The 24,320-nt window shown below is 40.2% G+C and overlaps 1 protein-coding gene and 1 long non-coding RNA gene across 4 annotated transcripts in view; one reads left to right on the top strand and one right to left on the bottom strand.

The window, feature by feature from the left end:
* Positions 1-6,547, top strand: part of DPP10 (dipeptidyl peptidase like 10) — a 580,058-nt gene extending 573,511 nt beyond the window's left edge. For all 3 annotated transcript variants that reach the window (XM_081006655.1, XM_081006654.1, XM_081006656.1), the window contains 5 exons: positions 1,349-1,448; positions 1,675-1,733; positions 1,833-1,905; positions 3,374-3,447; positions 5,110-6,547. In XM_081006655.1, the coding sequence (XP_080862781.1) occupies positions 1,349-1,448; positions 1,675-1,733; positions 1,833-1,905; positions 3,374-3,447; positions 5,110-5,247 (444 nt within the window). In that variant the 3' untranslated portion in view covers positions 5,248-6,547. The remainder of the gene's footprint in view (positions 1-1,348; positions 1,449-1,674; positions 1,734-1,832; positions 1,906-3,373; positions 3,448-5,109) is intronic.
* The window catches only part of LOC308479374, a 41,376-nt gene continuing 17,630 nt past the window's right edge, over positions 575-24,320 (bottom strand). The window contains exon 3 of the long non-coding RNA XR_013987650.1: positions 575-678. This is a non-coding gene — a long non-coding RNA (uncharacterized lncRNA). The remainder of the gene's footprint in view (positions 679-24,320) is intronic.

The raw sequence follows: 24,320 nt of genomic DNA, 5'->3' as shown, positions 1-24,320 counted from the left end.
TTTGAGTGAGGCAGGTGCTGGCCATCATAAGCTGCTTTGTGGGCATAATGTTCATTGTGGTGCACATCTGACACTGGAGATAATTTGTGAAGAGCAAACCAGTGCTTACTTTTTAGAGCCTTATTGTATGTTAAAAAATATCATTTGCTACAGCATTCCTGCAACTGCCCGAGTTTTGATAAATTATTTGATTCCCTCTTGCATCATAAACCCCTTTGCACAAAAGCATGTGTTGGAGAGAGATATTTCTCCTTATATGCTATTTTTCTAGATACACTCCTCCCTCCTAAAAAAACAAATAAATCAGATAAACATTTAAACATGAACTTCCTGTGTATTAAGATGGCACAGTCTGAGAATCAACCTAAGGTGTTATATGGATTGCCATAGCCACATTCAGTGTGTAGTCAAAAGCCAAAGAATTTCTACACACACACCAAATAGTTCCCCATCACCACTTTGGAAGGCCCATTCCCCTGAAAAAATGTGGGGAGGCAGTTATATTTGCTTACTTTTCGCAGGGGAGTGGGGCTCTAAGAATTTTCACATGACATACCCTTTTCTTAATTCTTACCTTAATCTGGGGGGACTGATTTTTCTCTTCTACTATTGCTTGAATGCCCATCATGATATAGCCTCATTCCATAAGGCATTTGCAGGGGGTGGGGTGGCTCTGATCTGCAAAAGAAAACAACAACAAGGATCAGCTACCTCATAACCCCCGTGCCTGTTGAGAAGTCTTAGAAATCCCTCGTAAATATCTCATAAATATTTAGAGTGTATTTTGACCCTGCCCAGCCCATGAAATGCGAAGGAAAGCTGGGACAAGTGCTGTGTCCCATCATTAACATCTACCCCACACCATTTCCACCAATGAATAAATACATCAAATATTTAAGTACATCACACATCTCATGTAACATTTGATTCTGGACTTATTTATTCATAAGTAAATAAGAAAAAAAATGACTTAACCTTTGAATAATAGGGCTTATTCCCTGCCAGTCACAGTCAACAATACTGGCTGTATAAGGCATCTTCCTATGCTTCCCAAGCCACCATACTACTGAGAAGAAGTAGGAGGCTAAAATGCCATTTTTACCACTACATATAAACTTTAAATAATTTCAGGGCACACTGTTGTAGTGAATATTGGCTCAAAACACCTTTTAAAGACAAAAATGCTTAAAACAGGTTTGATTCTCTCTTTATAATTGTCAATTTATAATTCACAGACGATCAGAAGGCCATAGAAATAGATGTAAATGCTACGGTACTGCATAACAAAAAACCAGTTTCATTGAGGCAATAATGGGCACATTTTAACTCACATTAGGTTGTTTTGTAGGGCTATGGAGGATACATTGCATCAATGATTCTCAAGTCCAATGAAAAGCTTTTCAAGTGTGGAGCACTGATTGCACCAATTACAGACATGAGATTGTATGGTGAGTATTTTGTATTATTCAGTTTGTCTACTAGGCAGGTGCCCAATTTTCCCTCTCTGACAGATTAAAAAATAGCAAATCTTTTACACTGGAAGGGACTGTACCCATTCTGCACCCATGAAGCCTTGTGTTTAGTTACGTATGATTAGGTCCTTAAATGTTAACTCATTTAATCTGGAAACAATTTAACAGAAACAAATAAAAAAGAATCCTGTTTCCCCTGCAGCATCAGCTTTTTCAGAAAGATACCTTGGCCTTCCATCTAAAGAAGAAAATGCTTATCAGGTAAGCAAGTTGTACTTTAGATATTTATAGTGTTGCAGGGGCACTTGAAATGCAAATCACTCGTAGAGGTGTACAAGTGTGTGTGTTTCTTTCCTAAAGGCATCCAGCGTGCTACACAATATTCACGGCTTTAAAGAAGAAAAGTTGTTAATTGTCCACGGGACAGCTGATAGTAAGTAGACACACAAATAGTTCCATTTACAGTTGTAGCTAGTGGCGCAGCTAAGTTCAGTGAAAGAGAGGCGTGTGTGTGTGTTCTTTTGATAATACTGAGCTTTGTCTGCCCCCAGAGAGCCTGTTGTCAGAGTCAATTGACGGTTTTACATCTGAACAGATGACATTTCTCGTAACTGAATATTTGTAACTCTTAGCAGCTGTAGGTACCAATTTGTTTAAATCATATAAAACACCCATGTCATTGGTAGATGGCAACATATATTAATAAATGGCAGCCTCAATATTTAATCAGCTTTCAAATTATTATTGATTCCACCATTGGCAAAATATAAATGGGGTGGGGGGACTTATAGCGTACAATAGATTGTAGTGGATTAATTTCTACAGTGCATCTACAGTGTACTGCTCTTCACTGTTAAGCAATGCATGATTTCTTATATTTATATGTTCAGACACAGGCTTAACTAGTATGGGAATAATATTTCCAGAGGAGTGGGTTTTCCAACACTTTCATGATGTTGGAACACCTTGTTCCACTTCAATGGATGGGTACAACCATTCTACCTCATTGGACAGCTAAAAAGGCTAATCATTCAGCCAGTCCAGCTGAAGACCCAGAATCACTACCTGCAATGTGAAGGCAAAACTAAAATTGAATGGAGGCAGGAAGAAATATATTTTCCTGGAAAAATCAGCTAATTCTAAGAGGTTCAGTTTCACTTAGGAAGGGTGAATCAGAATCTAATTTGCCCTTCTTAAACCAACACACAAATAAAAACAAAGCTATCCTTAAATATCCATACTACTGTGAATTTTGTGATGCAGTTCACCAGTCAATGTGTCTAATAATGCATATATTACCCAAACATATTAATATGTATATCCTATATATAATACATATAAAGGAGTCAAGACCCATGCAATACTATATTTCTGCATCATATTTTATAAGTATTTGTATACAGAATGAATACAACTGAATTAAAAATACTTAAATGCAATATAATATTGTGTATATAATATTATACATATAGTATGAAAAATTAGACACACCAGTAAAAAAAATATTCACTTTTTAGATCAAAGTGTGAAATAGGAAAAACCAAGCCTGGCATTGAGATGTTTCAGAGAATTCTATCCCTAGCTACTATGCTATAGCTGTTCTGTTATGAAGAAAGAAGATATTTCTGGAAGTGCTAGGAAAGAATATTCAGCAGAATTACCCACTTTATTTGTGTATAGGGCACTCACACACAACAGCAACAGAGAAGATGCACTTGTGGCCTCACTGATAGATCCCCGTCATTACAGTGTCCCTGACCTTCACATGTTAAGTGCAGAAATATAATAAGGTCCTTTGTATGAGCATATTAGATTGAAGCCTGAACAGGATTGCAGCTAATCTGTAAGATCTGATTGACATTAATAATGCTTTTTTGCTAACACATGTTATTGTCCCACAGCTAAAGTTCATTTCCAGCATTCAGCAGAATTAATTAAACATCTAATAAAAGCTGGAGTGAATTATACTATGCAGGTATGTAATGGTCAGATATCAATAGTGCATTCTTCAGTATGTTTTAATTATGAATTTTTGTTATTCTTTACCTTGCAAGTACACAATATATAAGAAAATAGCACCATGTTAGACTATGTATAGTTGAATAACTTCAAAAAATGAATCTATGCAAAAAATAAAATGAAAAATAGAGAATTGGATCCAGACTGATTTCTGCACAGAGGACTCTCGACTGCAGGAAGACAGCTTTAGTGGTATTAGAGCCTAAACATCACTGCTTCTTGAGCATCTTGGCCTCTTTGATGCTCTTTTAAGTATTTAGAAGCACAATACTATTTTTATAGTGACATTGAAAGATATGCTCTGACCTCTTATTGATCAAAGCTAATGATTTAATCATACTTCTATGTGTTGTTCATAAGTGCATTATTCCTATCTGTTATAAGGTTAAATTGGAAATTAAAACTCTGCTTTTGCTGGTTAGAAAGGATGAAATGCTCGGAAGTAGCCAAGCCATTTTTATTTTTTTTTAAGGTTGTGAAACACTACTGAAATGTAGACTACATGTAGGAGATAGAGAACAGAAATATTTTGGAACAATATTTTTGGAGACACCAGATAACATGTGTGACTGGTTGTTTAAGTAAAATATGTTCGTTAAACATTTTAATTATGAAATGAGGCTTGGCAACTGTACAATAATAGTAGTTTTCATTTCCTATCAGCTGTCAGTTAAGTAAAACCACAAAGGTAGTCCAGCATCATTATCAATACCAATGTTTATGTCCAAATATTACCAGTAGCAGCAATATACAATCCCACCCACTATCTGGGCTCCATGTCATTAATATTGCTAGTACAGTAGTACCTTGTTGTGAGTCTGCCCTGTTTAGCATCCATTTCGTGGAATGTCTGCAGCAAACCCAGAAGTTACTTCTGGGTTACTTCCAGGTTTGCCGCTCACGCACGCACAGAAGCGCTAAATCGCGCTTTGTGCATGCGCAGAAGTACAAAACCGCATGCACGCAAAACAGCACTTTGTTGAGCATCCGGGGCTCCAGAATGGATCCCGGACTCAAAACAAGGTACAGTGGTACCTCTGGTTACGTACTTAATTTGGTCTGGAGGTCCATTCTTAACCTGAAACTGTTCTTAACCTGAAGCACCACTTTAGCTAATGGGGCCTCCTGCTGCCGCCGCACGATTTCTGTTCTCATCCTGAAGCAAAGTTCTTAACCCGAGGTACTATTTCTGGGTTAGCGGAGTCTGTAACCTGAAGCATTTGTAACCCGAGGTACCACTGTACAATAAACTTTCTGGATTAGTTTTGAAGTCATACTAGATCCACATTTTTACCAGGTTGTATATCAGGCTGATACAATAATTTATAGAAATTAAATATCTATTCCCCCTAAACCATTTTGAAAATCCAAATCAGAAAGGCCATTTTAAATAAATATATGTAAATACTTTTATTGCTAAAGCTTTCAGTGTAGGTGATGAAATGCTGATTTAAAATATCAGGAAAATGAATTTTAGTTTGAATTTTATGAGCTTTCAATGACGCCATAACATTGCCTAATGCCTAATTCTGTGTTGATGCAAAAGCATTTAAAACAAATCAGAGACCCCTATCATTTGGTTTTTAAAGCCTATTTATTTTTACATTTCCTCACCCAGATCTACCCAGATGAAGGTCATTACATCACATCAGAGAAGAGTAAATATCACCTTTATAGCACAATTCTCAGCTTCTTTAGTGCTTGTTTAAAGGAGGAAGTGCCAATTTTATCACAGGAACCAGAAGAAGATGAATAAGGAAGCTATTTGTACAGAACTGAGGAGATTTTCAGTGAGGCTCACTGAAACCATAAATAAAAGTGACTGTGAGAGAACAGATTCTACAGAAGCCCAAGGGCAGCTAAAGGATATACCAGTGGAGCAGCACATTTGGTCACAATGAGCTAACAAACTGGGATTTGAATACAAAAGTCCAAATGTATTACCAAGGGACAAAACGTATACCTTTGTGGAAGGCCAATGGTCAGATGCAGTTTCCTGGAAGAAATTAATTTTGCATAAGAGTAGGGTTAGTGCATGTTGATTCTGTTAAGATTCACTGTTTGTTCTGTACGTAGTTGCTCTGTTTTTATTTAAAATGCACATGATTTCTCAATTTCAGCATAATGCACACCTGACATAAATATTGATATTTGCACAGGAGAGCTGCAGCCTAACCAACTATTGCAACTTTTCAATTAGCGCAATTTCTTCACTGTCAAGCTTCAAAATATTGAGAAAAGATCATTTTGTTTCAATTTACATTGGGAAACAATATCAGATTAAGTCCGATAAATACATATATTAGTTTGTTTCCCTTCCCTGTAAAAGTTTTTCAAGCATTCACTATTTTACTGTACCAACTATAACTCAATAAGCAGAAATTTGGTAGTATACGCTTGGACTTTATGTATATACACAAAACTCCTTCCACAGAAAATGTCTGTGTGCTTGAACAATTTTTTCAAGCCATGATTACAGCTATGTTTAAACCAGTATCAACAACTAAAATAGTTTCCCTGGTTAAAAGTTGTATCTTTTCATTTACTAAGAAATATTTGGGTTGTGTTTTTTCGTATTGTTTACAGTAGTCAATAGTTTGCTGGTTACACTCTAATTTTAGAATATGCTACTTTGTCACATGTAAATTAGATACATGAATATTAAATTATAGTTTCAGATAAAGAGATTTTATTAACAATGTAAGCCATTTGAGTACTACTTTGATGAATCATTTGTGAAGCTGGTTCTTGCAGATGTGCTGAGATTCCATTCTGAACTTCAACGCCAACTTGTGGTAGCGCATCACAGAACAGTCTGTCAGTTTTTATTTGGTGTGTCACAGCTGCCTAGGCTGTTACATGAAGATTTAAATTCAGCCTGGGAAATGATTTGTTTTATTTCTAAAGGAGCCTTCTGATGAATGATTTTTTAAATTTTTATTTTATTCAGGTGAAGTCCCTGAAATGCATCAAATGTATTGTCAAGGTGAATTACAGCCCTACAAATCACACTATGAAATAAACAACCCACTCAACTTTGGCCATCAGAATATTAACTTCTACGGTTGAAGTTCTGTATTCTCTTAATTTTAGATATACATTCTAAGACGCTGTTTCATCCAAAGAAATTTGCCAATTTGCACAAGGACTTTTGCTTGCACAGCTAAACTCTCATCTGCCCCTCATGTGAACACTGACAAGTTGGCAAGGAAAACCCAGCAGAGACTGAGGGACACATGGCGAGGGAGAGGGAGGGAAAGTTCCATTGTGCAGGCAGAGGCAACTTGTGCTAATGAGGCAAGTTGGTTGGGTCCAACCCAAATAATTTTTTGTTGTCCCTAGGAGTTTTGATCCTGAGTATTTCACTTTTGTTTTTAAAAGCACTATGCATTGGGGGTTGTGTTCGTTGTGGAAGCAGGTTACAAGTACTATAGCATTGTTTCAACACTCAGGATGCTCTATCTATATCTTGCTGTGCATCAAAAGAAATCCCACCTTTTAAGTTGTAAAGAAACAAAATTGTAGAGTTTCTTGAGACAGCAGAGTTGCCTGAAATAATTTGTAGCGCTTTCTCCTCCTGGGGCAAAAATGGCCAATGTGGTATCCATTTCTCCACTCCCAATAAGGTGGTAAAAATGGGCCAGCCTGGCTCATCTTTATTAGATGAGCATCTCTTTGACATGGAGTATTGTTGTACCTAACACCCTGCATATGAAACCCTCAAAGTGTTAGAAGTTACAACTTCTTGTGGTATATTACTCTAATGTGCTCTTCAAGCTGGTCACAGAGCTGTCTCTTCAGGTCCATATTCTGCTGTTCATGGCATCAAAGAATGGCAAGAACATTCAACCAACGACAAGAGAAATGTGGTAGATGAATACATGAAAACTAGTCCTATAGCCCTATCCTTTAATTCACTGGGATGATGAGCAAACACAAATTTATCTCCTTTTTTTGTTCACACAATACATTTACAAGACTGCACTTAAATGCATTAGCTGAATGGCCTTGATAGCTTTTACCACAATGTTGTGAATTTTGTTTCCTTTAAAAATATATATATATCCTACTTTCCTTCTTAGAAAAGGAGCTGCTCAAGGCAGCTAACAAATAGCAATAATCCTGATGATTAAAATACACATTATCAAACCAAAAACAGCAGAAAAAGCACAAAGAGCAGCACTCAGATTCAATTCCTTAAGTGTGCCTAGTAATCCACTTTATGTGGGGAAATACGGTACTTACTTGAAAATATCCCACTTTAAAATTTTATTTGTGTCAAAACATTTTACTACTTGACATAATGGGTCATATTTTAGAAATCTGATCTATAGACACAATATTTTAAATAGCTACAATTACTAGATAAGGGATAGTTTGCAAATCAGGCTTTCTTCATTAGTATTTTCTCCTGTTTTGAGTACCTTGCAGCATTCACATTAGTTTTGAAGTGTGTGCCTTAGCAAACATTTTTTGTGCCTTAGTCCTGTGCAACTTTTGAACTACCAAATCAAATATGGCCTGCTAGCCATAGGTTAGTACCTTGATAATATCTGTATCTTTGCTTCTTGCCTGGGATGCCAGGGCCCATCATATGAGTTTGGTTTCTAGGCTCATATGATGTACAAGAGTGCCTCTCATTTTTTTTGCACTTGGGCAAAAAAAATGAGAGGCACAAATACAAGATGGGTGACACCTGGCTTGAGAGCAGTACATGTGAAAAGGATCTAGGAGTCTTGGTTGACCACAAACTTGACATGAGCCAACAGTGTGACGCGGCAGCTAAAAAAGCCAATGCAATTCTGGGCTGCATCAATAGGAGTATAGCATCTAGATCAAGGGAAGTAATAGTGCCACTGTATTCTGCTCTGGTCAGACCTCACCTGGAGTACTGTGTCCAGTTCTGGGCACCACAGTTCAAGGAGGACACTGACAAACTGGAACGTGTCCAGAGGAGGGCAACCAAAATGGTCAAAGGCCTGGAAACGATGCCTTATGAGGAACGGCTAAGGGAGCTGGGCATGTTTAGCCTGGAGAAGAGGAGGTTAAGGGGTGATAGGATAGCCATGTTCAAATATATAAAAGGATGTCACATAGAGGAGGGAGAAAGGTTGTTTTCTGCTGCTCCAGAGAAGCGGACACGGAGCAATGGATCCAAACTACAAGAAAGAAGATTCCACCTAAACATTAGGAAGAACTTCCTGACAGTAAGAGCTGTTTGACAGTGGAATTTGCTGCCAAGGGGTGTGGTGGAGTCTCCTTCTTTGGAGGTCTTTAAGCAGAGGCTTGACAACCATATGTCAGGATTGCTCTGATGGTGTTTCCTGCTTGGCAGGCGGTTGGACTCGATGGCCCTTGTGGTCTCTTCCAACTCTATGATTCTATGATTCTATTCTACGATTCTATGATAATTTTCCCAGGATGCTTCCTAACTCATTTACAGCTTAGATCTGGGAGGTTTCATTGTAGCTCCATGCCCTCAAATCATGAGTTTTACTAGCAATGGAGCAAATACTCCATTAATGCCTTAGGAAGAATAGGCAACAACAAAATAGAAGTGGGGAAAAAATGAATATAGGATGGAAGATGGTTTTTGAACAGGTGTTACAACAAAAAACAATTGCTGGTTTGTATTGGCATCCTAGTTCCATTGCTCAAAACTAAACAGGCCTGAAGAACGTTTAACATGCTAAGCTGAGTGCACCATGCCAGCTATGTGGAACAGCCTATTGGGAGGGTGATTCTAGTTTTTACTGCCTCCAAAAAAAGGGGGGGGGACAGTCCTTATCAAGTACCTGGCAGATCACTATAGATGGCTGGAGAGCTACATTGGGTTTTCTCTCTTGTATATGGTTTTTTGCTAGGGCACCACTCAATAGGAACAGCCATTGATGCCTTCCAAATAGTTTGTTACACAAATAGCTTTAGGTTTGAGAGTTTGATATCGGAGCCAGAGGCAGCCGCTAAGATGAAAAGGAAAAAAAAGCAGGAAGCACAAGATAATTACATACACATTCATCTGGACCTCGACCATAATTTGAAGGTGCAAACAATATAGATACTATCAAGTAAGCGCTGCCGCCATGTATCTATAACACCATTAGGCTTTTCTTATTGATCCAGAGCCTAGTGCAAACCACTGATGAATTCAATTCAGAATGCAAAAGGTTAGGCTATAATATTTGCAAAGGCATGTTATCAATCTTGTCACTGAGGCTACCAGTGGTGGTGAACCTGTCTTATCATGAAGCATGTTCTCTTAGTGAGCTAATTATCCCCACTGTTGACATATTTGCTTATTTATACAATAATTTATCTGCACACCACTGTAACATCTGGATATATTTGCATGAATTAAAACAATATATTAATCATTCTGCAAAGAAGGGGGATGAAGCTATATCCAATTTCTTCTTTTTTCATCTGGGCTGCTCCAATTGTAGGAAGCTGCCTTATACAAAGTAAAAATATTGGCCAGTCTGGCTAAGCACTGTGCACCCTAGGGCAGTGTATAGCTCCATACCATGGCCGCAATGCACCCCAAACCAGCCCTGGGCTAACCTGTAGACCACGAGTCCTGTTACGGATCCAGTCCCAAAGTCTATTTAGGGTCTAAATAAATACAGCTGGGAGGGTGAAAAGGAAGGGAGGAGGAGAAGGAAGGAAATGTTGCTCTTAATTTTCCCCTTTCCCAACTGAGAGCAGTGGGGTAAATTCTGTGGGTCCTCCTTTGGAGGTGGCTTCCCTAGCAGGATCGGTGCCTCTGCAGAAGAGCTGCTCACCAGACACCTCAATTCTGCTTGGCACATATTGCTCCTTTGCAAGCAATTTCTCTTCAGGGAAGCCATTTGTAATGGAGCACTTTGCACCATGCTGGGAAAGAAAGTCAGGTGGTGGGCTCCTACGTTTTCAGAGGGTTTTTCCCCCTCACCCAGTGCCTGTCTTTCCTTCCTGTCTGATGCCCTGCTCTTTGACAGCCATGGATCATTCTGGGCCAGCCATCCAACCCGACTTGTAGCGAGCCATGGCTGCCTGTACCTGACTTGTCCTGCACCTGACTCCCTCAAAAGGTGCTTGATTTGGCTTGGGTCTCAGCTGAATCCAGGGCATAGCCCTAGTTTATACTGACTGAAAGCAGCTCTTTAGTACCTCGGACCAAGTTCTTTCTCAGTGTTACCTATAATTGCTAGGGATTGAACCTTGGGGCTTCTGTATGTCAAGCACATCCCCTGAAACTGAGCTTCTGCCCATAAAAAGTAACCTTAGCTTTTCGTATCATTTCAAGCCACTGTGACAGGTAAGTGATGTTTGTGAAATCGAGAGCAACTGGCCAAGGAGCGGAAAGTGAATAGATCACAAACTTATTTTAGCACAACCTCTCTACAATAATTACAACTTTGATAGATCCTTCTCCTCCTGCATATAAATTTAGTTTTTGAAGATAATGCCTAAATTTGATTGTGCTTTAACTATTTTGGAGTTTAGCCACTATCCTTAAACCACCGCAAGTAATGCAATATTGTAAATACTGCTATTTCTGACTCCTTGTATTGGCTAGTCTATACACAATATGAAGGGTCTTTTCAAAGACTACAATTCCAAAACCAAATGCTGACTTGTCCAGTCCTAAATCTTGCCATACTGGCAATTAAGGTACAATTCACAAATTAACATTCATTGCTGCAATCACTGCAGCTCCAAATCTACACTCCAAATCATCTACACTACACTCCAAATCATGATTTCATCACAGCTTCTATGCCACCTTAAACACAACTTTTACTCAGAGCAGTGCCATTGAAATTAATTAACATGACTAAATTGGGCTCATTAAGTGTACTCTCAGTAATGAGTAAGGGACTACAATCACTATCATTTCAAGAGAAGCATTTCCAAAGTTTAGATGAGTCACTAAGTGATAAAATGACACATGGGTACATGGGTGTGTGAATTTACATATATTTTGATAAATAATATATCCATACTTATGTATACTAATACATTGTAGCCTGTGTAAACTCAAACTATTCAGGAATATACCTAAAATGTGGTGTGTTAGAAAGAGTTAAATTTAAATAGGTGGGATTTGACTAATGAGTGTAAGTCCCATGAAAGGACTTCTACTTGCACAACAGGCTTCTCCCCTCTTTCCCTCCATGCCCCATGAAATTGGCTCTGGGGAGATCAGAAGAAGCCCAGGAATTCTGCCTGGGAGGAGGAGAGGGCGGAATCATTGCATCTGCGCTCAGCCTAGGACTTGCAGATCAGAAGGTCGGTGGTTTGAATCCCCACAACGGGGTGAGCTCCCGTTGCTTGGTCCCTGCTCCTGCCAACCTAGCAGTTTGAAAGCACGTCAAAGTGCAAGTAGATAAATAGGTAGCACTCCGGCGGGAAGGTAAACGGCATTTCCGTGCACTGCTCTGGTTTCGCCAGAAGCAGCTTAGTCATGCTGGCCACATGACCCAGAAAAACTGTCTGCAGACAAACGCCGGTGCCCTCGGCCAGTAAAGCGAGATGAGTGCCGCAACCCCAGAGTCGTCTGCAACTGGACTTAACTGTCAGGGGTCATTTACCTTTACCTTTTTAATGGAATGGCCAGGAAAGCATGACACTAAATTCCTCCCAGTGTTTTACTCTTTTCACCATCAATATTGGCAAGGTTGTGCCTTAGCAAGAATTCAGGAAGGACACTCAACAGAACTGGAGCCATAGCAGAGAAACCCTGCTCTGTTCCATTATGCATGTGTCATTTGAGGATGATGGTACCCAGTTTGTCTAATCAAAATTGTGCTGAATTTTTATGCATGCCTTAGATCTTGGTGTCACATTTGAAATTCAGAATTATTAGCATTAGATGTATCTCTTGGTTCTGGATCCTGAGTTTATAATATAATATGCAGTTTACAGATATTGAAAACTTAATTGTCCTTGGGTAGAATAATCTCATGGTCCTCTTGTGCCCAAAGCTTTTGCAGCTACTTAGGGAATCAAGGGGTCTGGCAAGTAGCTTCAGCATGCAGATACACACAGCTCCAATACTAAGGGAGGAGAGCTGATTTAGCTGAACACCCATGGGCATCATTAAAGGTGAAGTTCAGAGGCTTGCCTTCAGGGTTGGCATGGCTAGGGAGTGCCTTTGGTGCCAACCTGTAACACTGCTGGCATTGTGGCGCCCCAGGAATGGGTGCAGCAAGATGGAATCCCTAGCTGTAAGGTAGGGTAGAAGAAAAGCTGCCTTTCACTGTTGGCAGAGCTGGCTCATGCACCATAGACCTTTGTTTCCCTATACAGATCCATTTGAGGTTAAATAAATAAATGTGACCCCGTGCACCTAATCTTTCTGTCTTGCCTCTTTATTTTCTTGTGTGGTTGCAAAACAAGTTATTCTGTTGGAACAAAATTGCAGCTGGCCATCAATATAATAAATAAAAATCCTGATGGATTTTTTCCTGCATCAGATGACTGCAGAAATTGGCAGATGAGCACACAGCTAGGAAACTGAAGAAGCATCTAGCAGTCATATATCAGCTTTGTGCGATGCACTTAGAATGCTGCTCCTACTCCATCTTTGTCCCAATTAGCCGGCCACCTTAACAAAATGAAGTTTGTTTGCACATTATCATGCATGACCACCCAATGTAGCTGCAGCTGAAATAGTTCAGCAGAAAAAAATTAGGCAATGCTCTCTTTATTGTAGCATTAAATTGATTAACTTGTCATTGAACATAGTTTTAAAATGCATCAAAATGTTTCCAAATAAAATATGCAGCCGGACATTCCCATTTGCCAAGTGGGGAGTAAAAGCTGCAAGCTATTTGTGACATTTAACAGTCGCATTAACATCCCTAATTGTAAATGACAGGGCAATTAAGCTTGAAAAATATCCTAACAAAGTGCCTTGGGCAATTACGATTCTTCCATCTGATATCTGAAAGACTACATTCCATTCAACATGGAAGCAAAGGTTTCCAATATGGTTTCCAATGGATGTCTGACTGGATTGATGGTTCATTTTCCGTGCCTTTTCTAAGCAGTTGTGTCTAAAAAACACTTTATCTAGTTATTTCATATTGCTGTTTGAAGATGGTGGGGAAACTCATGTATCACCACACATACATATGTCACATATATATAATGCAAAGGCACACCACTTGTGAGAAACCTACCCTGCCCAGAAACCTGAGTTTGTATGTGTGAACTTTTCAAAGTTTTATGACTAGCACAGTAGTGTAGTTCCACTATACCAGGCATAGTCAAATTGGGCCCTCCAAATGTTTTGGGACTACAACTCCCATCATCCCTAGCTAACAGGACCAGTGGTCAGGGGTGATGGGAATTGTAGTCTCAAAACATCTGAAGGGCCGAGTTTGCCTATGCCTGCACTACACAGTGCAGACACAGCAGAAGAGCCCATTTGCTGCTGCCACTGGCCCATTAGTCCAATGCCAACCACCTTGCCCCTTGTCCCTTTCAATAAGCAACAGCAACTCCGCTGATCTGAGGCCATGCATTGCAACACCCCTGCTGCCCACTACTGTGCTCAGCTTATGCTTTAAGAAAGATGCTCATAGACGGGCAGCTTTGTCTACAAAATGTGTTCACGGGAAGCACTAATGTTAGCAAACTTGCAGGCCATGCCTTTAAACATCCAGCAGGGCTGTACCTAGCGGTGGATGTGGTGCTCTGGCAGCTAGCAAACCGACCAATGGAAAGAAGAGAGATTTGCAAATCACCCAATTTCTTCTGAAAAAAATGAGAAACAGATTAGATCAAGGGTAGGCAACCTGTAGCCCTCCAGTTATTGTGAGTCCACATCTCATTCCTAGCCACTGGCCCTGCTGACTGGAAATGGAGGGAGCTGGGGTCCCAAGAACATCTGGAGGGCCACTGGTTCCCAACCCCAGGGATAGATGATTCTGAGATGCGTCAAAATTGCAGTAAGTTGTAATGCACCCTGGAACAAATAACCTTAACCTTGCTGACATAAAGCCTTTGTAAAGATGCCAAGGGCAAAGAATGGGTAGAGCGAGGGATGAACAGAATTATGCTTCATTCTAACCCCCTCCTTCTTTTGATACTGCATGTAGAACTAGGTGGAACTTACACCACCCAAAATGCAGGTGTAATTCACCTCATAGGAATCAATGGAAGCAGAGAAAGCAAACATTTGCACTGCCCTCACACACAGACCTAACGCTGGCCAGAAGCAGTTAGGAATGAGCTTAATTTATCTCTTCCCCACCTGTCAGACATATCTGCTCACTTAGGATTCCTCTGTTCAGTTGGATTGCTTCTTTTCAGTTGGAAAGGAGAGCCACATAGATTTAACTTAATCGCAAAAATAGTTATCGGGGCATCTGTTTGTGCATTATGGTTGGTTTCTAATGGCTTCCAAAATTATTTATTATTATTATTATTATTGGAAGTTATAGCAAGAGACAACTAATTTACTTGATGGCCGAAATGTCATCTACATTGTGTTTAAGGATAGGGGTTATACCAGCTAATTTTCTTGGTGCATTTACGTGAATGAAACAACATTTGCAATAGAAAATCATTTTAAAATGCTTACACCATGAAATTACAAAGAACTGCAGGAGTCTGTAAGTAATGAAAACTTCAGTAACAGAATTAAGTATAGTGATTGTAAAATAACAGCAGAAAAACAGTATATCAAATAGTGCAGGAGGGATTAAATCAGAGGGTTAGAACAAGTCGCTTAGCTTGGCTGTAATTGTTATCAAAAGAACCCGTACCAAGAAAGGTGAGGTGTTTTGGCCCTAGAGGGGCACTACTGCTCAGAAAACTATTCACAGCTACTTCTTTCTGTTGGTTACACACACACACACGAATTGCTGGATGCAAAGACCCAGGTTTGGTGCAAGTACTCCTTGGTGAAAGAACCCCGGAAGAGATTTAAAATCACAAAATAGGCAGCAAAATAAAGCATAGCAATATGGGTCATTTCAAGTTCCTTCCAAAGTTTCTCTGTTCCCTAGCATAGAAAAAGACCAAACATTTGGTAATTTACTTACAAACTCTTTAGAGGTCAGATTTGTTTGTTTTTCCATACAGCATTCGGGGGGAAATACACAAGCAGTAAAACTTTGCTTACTTACAAAGTGGTTAAAGTTCCTAAATAATTAATATAAGAACTCAATAATGATTGATGAAAGCTGAGCTGGAGCAATCACCTCAAACCTTTTCACATGCTGAGGTTCTCAGTTAGACTGAGGGAGGTTTAATTACCTAGTTCCTCCCAAGATGAGATGGACATAGCTAATCCTGGCAGGACATCTTATTCTATGTATTAACACCTTCATGAATTATATGAGGTCGGTTATCCCACACTTTCTTCTTCTGGGTTTTGTATGTTTGATAAATTCATACTCTAGAACCAAACTAATTTTTTTAAAAAATTATTTATTTGGTTCCTGTTGGTGCACTCTTACAAAGACTGTCATATGAATTTATTTCCTTCATTTTTCCTTGCTAGTACATAAGCTTTAACTTTTGTTTTCTCCATCCGGAATATAAATGGCAATGAGAAATATATTTTCTTGATCAAATACAGTACCTTTCTTTCCACAGTCTAAAGAAAGTTCCCCCACACTGTGTGAAAAGCAATTAGCTCATCTCTGAATATTAGCAAGTAATCCTCACTAGAAATTGAGAACAATTCTTTATCTAATCTGTCCCAGTAGAATACAAGAGCAACACTGATTAAAGATGTGAATGCAATGTGTCAATTATTTCAAAAATCCCTCTACATCATGTTAGCACCCACAGAAGGGAAACGGTCCCAAAGGAAGAGAGGAGGGACACACAATGACATTCTTACCCTTACAGGGAAAAATATGCTCAGAAAAGCCTTAGCTGTTCAGTTTTACAACTAGACATATATCACTGCATTCACTTAGCTTCTGTTGTCTTGTTGCTGCTTACTGAAAATAATGCCCTTCTAATGTTCATAGAGACCATAAAATAAACATTTATGAAGGTGAGGTTAATAGCGTATGGCAAAGGGTTCTATGCCAAACCCTCCAGGAATGGTTCCCGTTCTAATGGTGATTGTTTTAGAAAAATGCTCGTGACTTTCTCCACCTCATCTGCTTTCTATCTGGGTCTTTTGTATTCAAATCCATATGGCTGAAAACCTTTCCTGCCTCATTTTTTATTTTCATTTCTTACATAGTAGATTCAGTTTGGCTTCCTCATAGGTTTGCTTGTTTCTGCAATGCTGTCTCATGTCACAGAACAAGAGCGGTTTATCCCGCCTGCCTATAAGGACCACGTGTTTGCAAAGCACAGATCTGTGCATCTCGCAGCTAACTGCTACTTGCTTAATTTATATCCCATCCTTCCTTCAAAGAAGCCCAGGGTGGCAAATATGTCAATACTAAGAGAATATAATTATACAGTGGTACCTCGGGTTAAGAACTTAATTCGTTCTGGAGGTCTGTTCTTAACCTGAAACTGTTCTTAATCTGAGGTACCACTTTAGCTAATGGGGGCCTCCTGCTGCTGCTGCTGCCGCCGCCGCGCGATTTCTGTTCTCATCCTGAAGCAAAGTTCTTAACCCGAGGTACTATTTCTGGGTTAGCGGAGTCTGTAACCTGAAGCGTCTGTAACCTGAGGTACCCCTGTACCTTCTAAAAAACCAACTTCCACAAGCAGCAGGAAAACCACACACATAAAGGCAATCACCTGCTCTCAGGCTAACAAATTCAGAGTTGCCAGGGATAGGACTTTCAACTATCTAAAGCAGGAATGCGTTTTCAATTTCTCATAAAAGTTAATAATGAGGGAGACAGACACACTTCATGAGGGAGGGCATTCCAGAAACAAAGAACCACTACTGAGAAGACCCTGGCACACATCACCACCTACTGGGCAACCCCAAGTGGCAGCCCCAACAGCAGGGCCTCCCCTGGGTCTCACTCCTGCCAGCAACCATACTGCAGCATTCTGTAGTAGCTACAGCTTTTGGATCAAGTGTGAGTGGTGTCCCATATTGCACTCATCCAATGCATGGCCTGCTGTGGCCAAGCTTTCCCAATCCATGACTAGTAATAGCTGTCATACCAGCCAAAGCTGGTCAAAAGCACATCTAGCTCCCAGTGACAAAGCTGGATCTAGAAGCACCTCCAGACCCCCAACCTACTCTTTTAGTGGGGAAGGGCAACCAGGATCAATTTCTCAGACATGGGAATCACTCACCCACAGTGCCTCCATCTTGCCAGGATTCAAGCTCAGCTTGCTTTCCTCATCCACCTTTCCTAATCCAACTAGCTGCATTAGCTAGCTAGTTAACACAGCTGCAGATCTTTAAAAGAGGTTACAGGTGGGAGAAGTGCTTTTGACTAACAACATAAGCCTATTCACAGGTGAATTCTATTGAACTCAGTGGGGAAGGGATGTCTCCCAGGTAAGTGGGGATAGGCCTGCAGGCTAAATTCAGTCCTAACTTCCCAAGAGTTGTGAGTCATATTGAATTCAATACTTCTAAAGAGACATGATTTGGATTGTGCTGTAACACCATTACATACAATGAATTCTTTTTATTATTGCATGCCACATATCTGACTTTCACAACAAAAGACTTTAAACCATACGCACAATTAAATGTGTGCAACGTGATTTCTTGCCAAATTATTATATACAAATAAAATCAAATTTATGCATTCTTTGATTTGTGGGTTCCTGTTTTCTTTTATTGTTTTATACAACTGGAATACTCTTTTTTGTGTTTAATTTTATTTTTCAGTAAACCCATATTTCTTGTCTGATAACTGAAGACATGCCCTTTTGCAGAAGAATAACCTGGAGCCACATTTAAGGAAAGGGAACTGTGTGCATTGGGGTCAGATTGCTACCCTCACACTCATTTAAAACCACCAAATTTTGGCTTAATTTAGCTACAGAGTCATCAATGTTCTTAGGTTAAAGGCTGCATACAATGATGGCACACACAGCTTGAAGTGTGTTGAATTGCAAATAACATCTTTGTTGACTGGGCATTCTTACCTATTGGGACTGACATACCTAATAATGAGATGGTTGAGCTTCATCTCAGCTACGCGGTGCCACGACGATTCTACATGTCAGCTGGTGGTTTTTCCTCACCACCACCCCTGGTTAGTTACTAGAATAGTGGTGAGAGTGCTAATGTACAGCTAGCTCCAGCAGGTGCCTTACTTAAACATTTGGTCTAAAATGTGCTTCTTGGAATACTAACTGCTTCATGCATAGCCACGGCCATTATTAGGCACTGAAAGTAGAATGTGTGCATGCACACCCACACTCCTTAGACTCTACAGCAAGTTTCTCTTGCAAAGTGGCCTAAGACGTAAGATTTGAGGCTGGAACTAGGCACCTGGCAGAATCTGCCATCTCTAACCTACAGTGGTGAAGTTGTGGACTTGACTTTCAAGGGGAAACCAAGGAGAGGTGGTGATATTGGTGGGTGGTGAATATTTTTGTGGGGAAACAGGGCCAGAGGCGCCAGATTGGGAGGGCGATGGTGGAGGTCAACATTACGTGCATGCACAGATGTTTCCCGGGCTTTGGGAAGGAGGGGCCAAACTTTAATACTCTAATTTACTGGGAACATTTAGGGAACTAGCCTAGTCAACCCCTAGTCTACTGACCACATGCCACTGGGTAGTGATTCAATTATCTCAAACACTTTCCCTCTAACTTGGTGTCTAGAAATGTGATTTCCAAGAAGCAGGCAAGATAGAGGAGACCTTTTCTGAACCAAAGACAGACACTTATATGCTGAGCATTTGGGTGACTGTACTGCGTAAGTGTCTACTGTTTTCCTACAAGTGAAGAGGATGAGGACCTCACAAACAGTCACTTCCTAGGCTCCACCTAAATGACCTAGGCTCTCTCCAGGTTCCGCACCAGGTCTAGCTACCACCAGCTGCCACTAATCCACACTGAAAAGATCACTCCAGCATTTTATTAATTTACTGGACTTTATATTTGTTTGCACACAATATACGCCATCAGTAGGGTGGGGGCTGACAAAATAGTGTCTATTGCCACAGGTCAACAAATCCTGCTCCTGCCTTGTAATTATCTCTGCGTGCACCATTCCTAAATATAGCTAAGGCAAGGTGAGTCTGGAATAACACTTGCTGCATTCTGCTTTCAATATTATTGTTGTTATTATTATTAAAATCCCATCAAGAAAAGCTGTGGGTGAATTGAAATGCCTCTGGCAAAAAAACAAAACACAACATTCGACTTATGGTAGAGCTAATGTAATTGAGGCTTCAGGTTCCTGTTGTCTTTGAAATTGTAGCATCATACCAAAGCTGTTAACTGCTTGGCACAGTTCACTAGACTATTGAACACCACAGCTTTGTAAATCAGAAAACAAATTCCAGACCCTGAGATCTCCCTCTGCCACCACATTTTTTTGCCGCAGAAGGTTTTCTTATTAAGTGTGTATTGGTATGGTTTGACGGATATCAACAAAGTCCACACACCCACACCCACACCCACACCCACACCCGCTTTTTAAATAGCACCTTATAATACATGATAGAGATAAAATGAATTGAGATTAAAATAACAGAGTCTGGACCTGGTGAGCTGCACAGGAAAACTCAGGCACTATCTATCTTTGAATAGACAAAAGAATCAGCTGCGATTGAAGGTTATGACTTTGCTTTTCATCTTAGAGTGACTCGGGCTCTTTTTGGCTAAAGTGCTTTCCCCTCTCTTAGAAGCCATTAATATTCCTGACAAAGATGTCAAATCCTTCAGTGCGCGTGTTTGACATTTCTCATACCAGTCCAAGCTCACCAGGTGCTTTTTTCACTTCTCTCATTTCTGGGCACTATCAATGCTGTGTCAAGGTATTGTCACAATGGCTTTTACACAACGGTGACCGTATATGATACTATGCTTTCTATAGGGACACCTGTTTTAAACTGGTGAAATTATCAAGAATTTTAAAATTTGATTCTATAGCTTTATAAACTGCTGAGATGTTTCCTTGCAATTGAGTGGTGGATAAATAATTTCGAGAAGTTTCTTCTTAATCTCAAAATTGTATAGTCAGGGAAATGGGCCTTGAACATCCAACTGTTTTTAGCCTTAGAGCCAGTGTACAGTTTAAAATGATTTCTTTGTTTAAATATATATATATCAGAGAAGGAAACAGTTGTTACCCATTTAGAAACTGTGAAGGATAGTTATTCTAACTCCTCTCTGCTGTTGGACAATATAAATGAAGTGTTCTAATGGGTAACTCATCAAGGTTAATGCAGATGATGTGGCAATGCCTCTTCTTGTTTTTCTTGAATTGATGGGATTTAAGTGCCGATGGGAACTTTTTTTATTAAGCTGTGTGGCTGGTGGGAGTCATGGCTGGAAAGGAATAAATCTCCATCCCTGTGTGCTGTGATCCTGATATCTGTCTGTCTTCAGACTAAGTGAAATTTCATCCCTGATACCACTCCATGTAGTAAAAACGCATGCCAAACACACGGTGGTCATGAACTCACATAACTGCTTCGTTGTGTGTTGAAGCCTCGTGCTCTCAAAATATGGGAGCCAGTGTGGTGTAGTGGTTAAGAGTGGTAGACTTGTAATCTGGTGAACCGGGTTCGCATCTCCGCTCCTCCACATGCAGCTGCTGGGTGACCTTGGGCTAGTCACACTTCTTTGAAGTCTCTCAGCCCCAGTCACCTCACAGAGTGTTTGTTGGGGAGGAAGGGAAAGGAGATTGTTAGCTGCTTTGAGACTCCTTAGGGTAGTGATAAAGCGGGATATCAAATCCAAACTCTTCTTCTTCTTCTTCTATGTGCAGCACATGTACACACACACATACACTTTTCATGGGGACAGGAACCCTAGCTGACAAGGCTCGCATCCACAACATACACTTGTAGTGCATTTAAAGCACACACGTTCCTCCACTGAATCCTGGGAACTGTAGTTTCTTGAAGGTGCTGGGAATCATAACTACCATGTATTAGCAGGTGTAACGTGCAGTTTAAACTACTTCTGAGTATTGAGGCGAATGCTGCTAAACCTATTAATACATTGTCTCGTATTGGACACCAAAGGGCCCCAAAAGCATTTCTTAAAACTGGGCAACAAAATGACAAATGAGGTTCAGTGTGAAAGTGTAAAATCATCACTTGTAAAAGTGGTTCAGGGTAGACGTACTGAAACATGATTCACAGTGGCGCAAAATAAATAAATAAATCCTAAACTCACACATAAACAGATGGGATCTGAACATGCAGTCAGCAACCAAGAAAGAAATCATAGGGGGGTGATGGATACAGGTAAGTGAAAAGCATTAACTCAGTGTGTGGTGGCAATGGAAAAGATAAATTGCATGCTAGAGATTGAAAACAAGAAAACCAGTATCATAATTCTTTGGAATACCACCTAGTGTTCTGGTCAGCCCATCTCAGAAGGATGTTGTGGTGCTTGACACACTCTCCCAGGATTCATCGGAGAGCATTTTTAAATGCTACTTTTAAATGTGCCTTGGAAATTCACCCTTTATAATGAAGACCTCCTAAGATGTTTTTCTTTTTTAATTGATGTTGTGTGTTAACTGTTTTATTTTGGTGGTAAGTATTTATATTTTGGTTTTAACATCTTACGTAAACTGCTTAGGTATCATGTATACCAAGTCACATAAAATAGTATTAATAAATAAATAACTACCCCCAGGGTAGTTGTGAAAAACACAATGGGGCAGCTTTGGATCTATGAGACAAAAGGCCTAGGACCATATACACCTCATGGCAACCTGAAGCCATATGGGGAAGGGCCATAGCTCAGTGGCAGAGCACATGTAAAAGGTTCCAGGTTCCATCACGGTGCCTCTGGGAAAGGCTCTTGTCTGACACTGTGAAGGATCAATGGTCTGACTTGGGACAAGGCAGCTTCCTATTGTTGCTGATCATCCAAATCCCTGCCAAGCCACACAGAGGCTGTCATAGTTTTAATAAATGTGATTTATTCACATATTTACACCTAAGTTTAGATGAAGGAAGTTGAGATCTTACAGCATGGTTATCTCAAGAGAGGATTGTTGCCCCCAGCAGTGCAGAACTGGAGTCCAAAGCATCTCTACCAGTCTGCCTTCGGCCAGCCTGCCCAAGATGGATCTCTGTCTTTTTTCTCGTATTCCAAGCCTTTCGTCAAAGGCCCCAACTTCTTCCAGTGACATCACATCCAGTTACTCTGGCAACTGTCCAACCGCTCAGTCTCTGTTCACACCTCAGGGCAGGAGGGAAGCACAGTTCTCTTGCACTGCCAATAGCTCTAATGGCCTTGTACTGTTTCTTAATGGCCCTAGCTTGGCCAGGCTGGTTTTGCATAGGCTAGCTCAGGAATTCCTCTGCAGCTGGTATTTCCCCCTTCATATCCCAAATAACCAAAATCCTACCATTTATCAATTTCTAGGGTTTAGGGGAGTTCCCCCCTAGCCCCATGTTTCTATATTTCTAACCTTACCCCCCACTGGAACCAGTGGAGAAGGTTTTTTTTTTTTTTAAAAAAGAAAGATAACCATGTGTAAGAAGATGGTTAAGTCCACAACATAGGAGTGTGTGTGCATGTGCGTGCGCGCGCACACACACACACACACACACACACCCTCCTGTACATCCTATTTGACTACCTAATCTATTTGCAAGAGCTCTGGCAAACGTCTGCTTTCATACACCACACAGGCTTTTAACAACTGGATTTAATATAATTACTTAATCAAACAAGCAACTCACGAAATCAGCTCTCTCCTTCCATCCTCCCCCAGTTCATTTAGCTGTTGCTGAAACTTAACCTACTGGACTCAGAAAATGAATGCATGACCCGAAATCCCAGTAAATCTACTCTCAGTGGCTTCAGTGAGACCACTTTGCATGAGGAATTGTAGGAATATGTCACTTTCCTCCAATGCCCGTCAAAGCATCATTCCCTTGTACCATACTTGCTTGCTTCTCCCCATTTTTTTAAGTGCAAAAGCTCACTTACTTAAGGGATTAGTATGCCTTTGAAGGACTTTCTTTCACACAGAGGGATCAGGGGAACATGAAACAGGTAGACTTTTAAAAGACGCTGCTCATCCTTAAGCTTCTGTCAGTTTCAGCTCCATTATCTCTTTGGTAAACATCTCCTGCTGATGTCTTTTTCCACTGACAGCTGTTTCCCCCTGTCTTGAACACAAAATATTATACAACCTCTGTAATATTTCAAGGCTGTATTTTTCCGCCCCAGCTTCCACAAAAAATAAAAACCTGTGGGCATGCCCTAGTCAAAGGTGAGCAGTTTCAAGTCTCTCTCATTTAGTGGGGAACTTATTTTTTTTAACAAAATTTATATTCTACTTAATAATTTAAATAAACCTCTAAGTGGTTTATACATAAAATATAAAACATTCATTTAAAAAAATACCAATAAAGTCAACAGACAGGTAGATGTAACAGAGGTATCAACCTTTTGAAAGCATATACAGTGGTACCTCGGGTTACATACGCTTCAGGTTACAGACTCCGCTAACCCAGAAATATTATCTTGGGTTAAGAACTTTGCTTCAGGATAAGAATAGAAATCGTGCGGCAGTGGCGCGGTGACAGCGAGAGGCCCCATTAGCTGAAGTGGTGCTTCAGGTTAAGAACAATTTCAGGTTAAGAACGGACCTCCGGAATGAATTAAATACTTAACCCGAAGTACCACTGTACTTAATCCACCCATTAACATCAGCAGGCTTTAACTATCTCTCTTGTTCAGGTATCAATGGCAGACAGAGACACAGGTTTCCTCCTCTACTTCCATGTGCCACACCAG

Source organism: Podarcis pityusensis (genome assembly GCF_964106645.2).
Source record: "Podarcis pityusensis genome assembly, chromosome: 1".
In the NCBI taxonomy this organism is placed as follows: domain Eukaryota; kingdom Metazoa; phylum Chordata; class Lepidosauria; order Squamata; family Lacertidae; genus Podarcis; species Podarcis pityusensis.
Note: the sequence above shows the minus strand (reverse complement) of the source record. Positions and strands in the feature narration are given on the sequence as shown.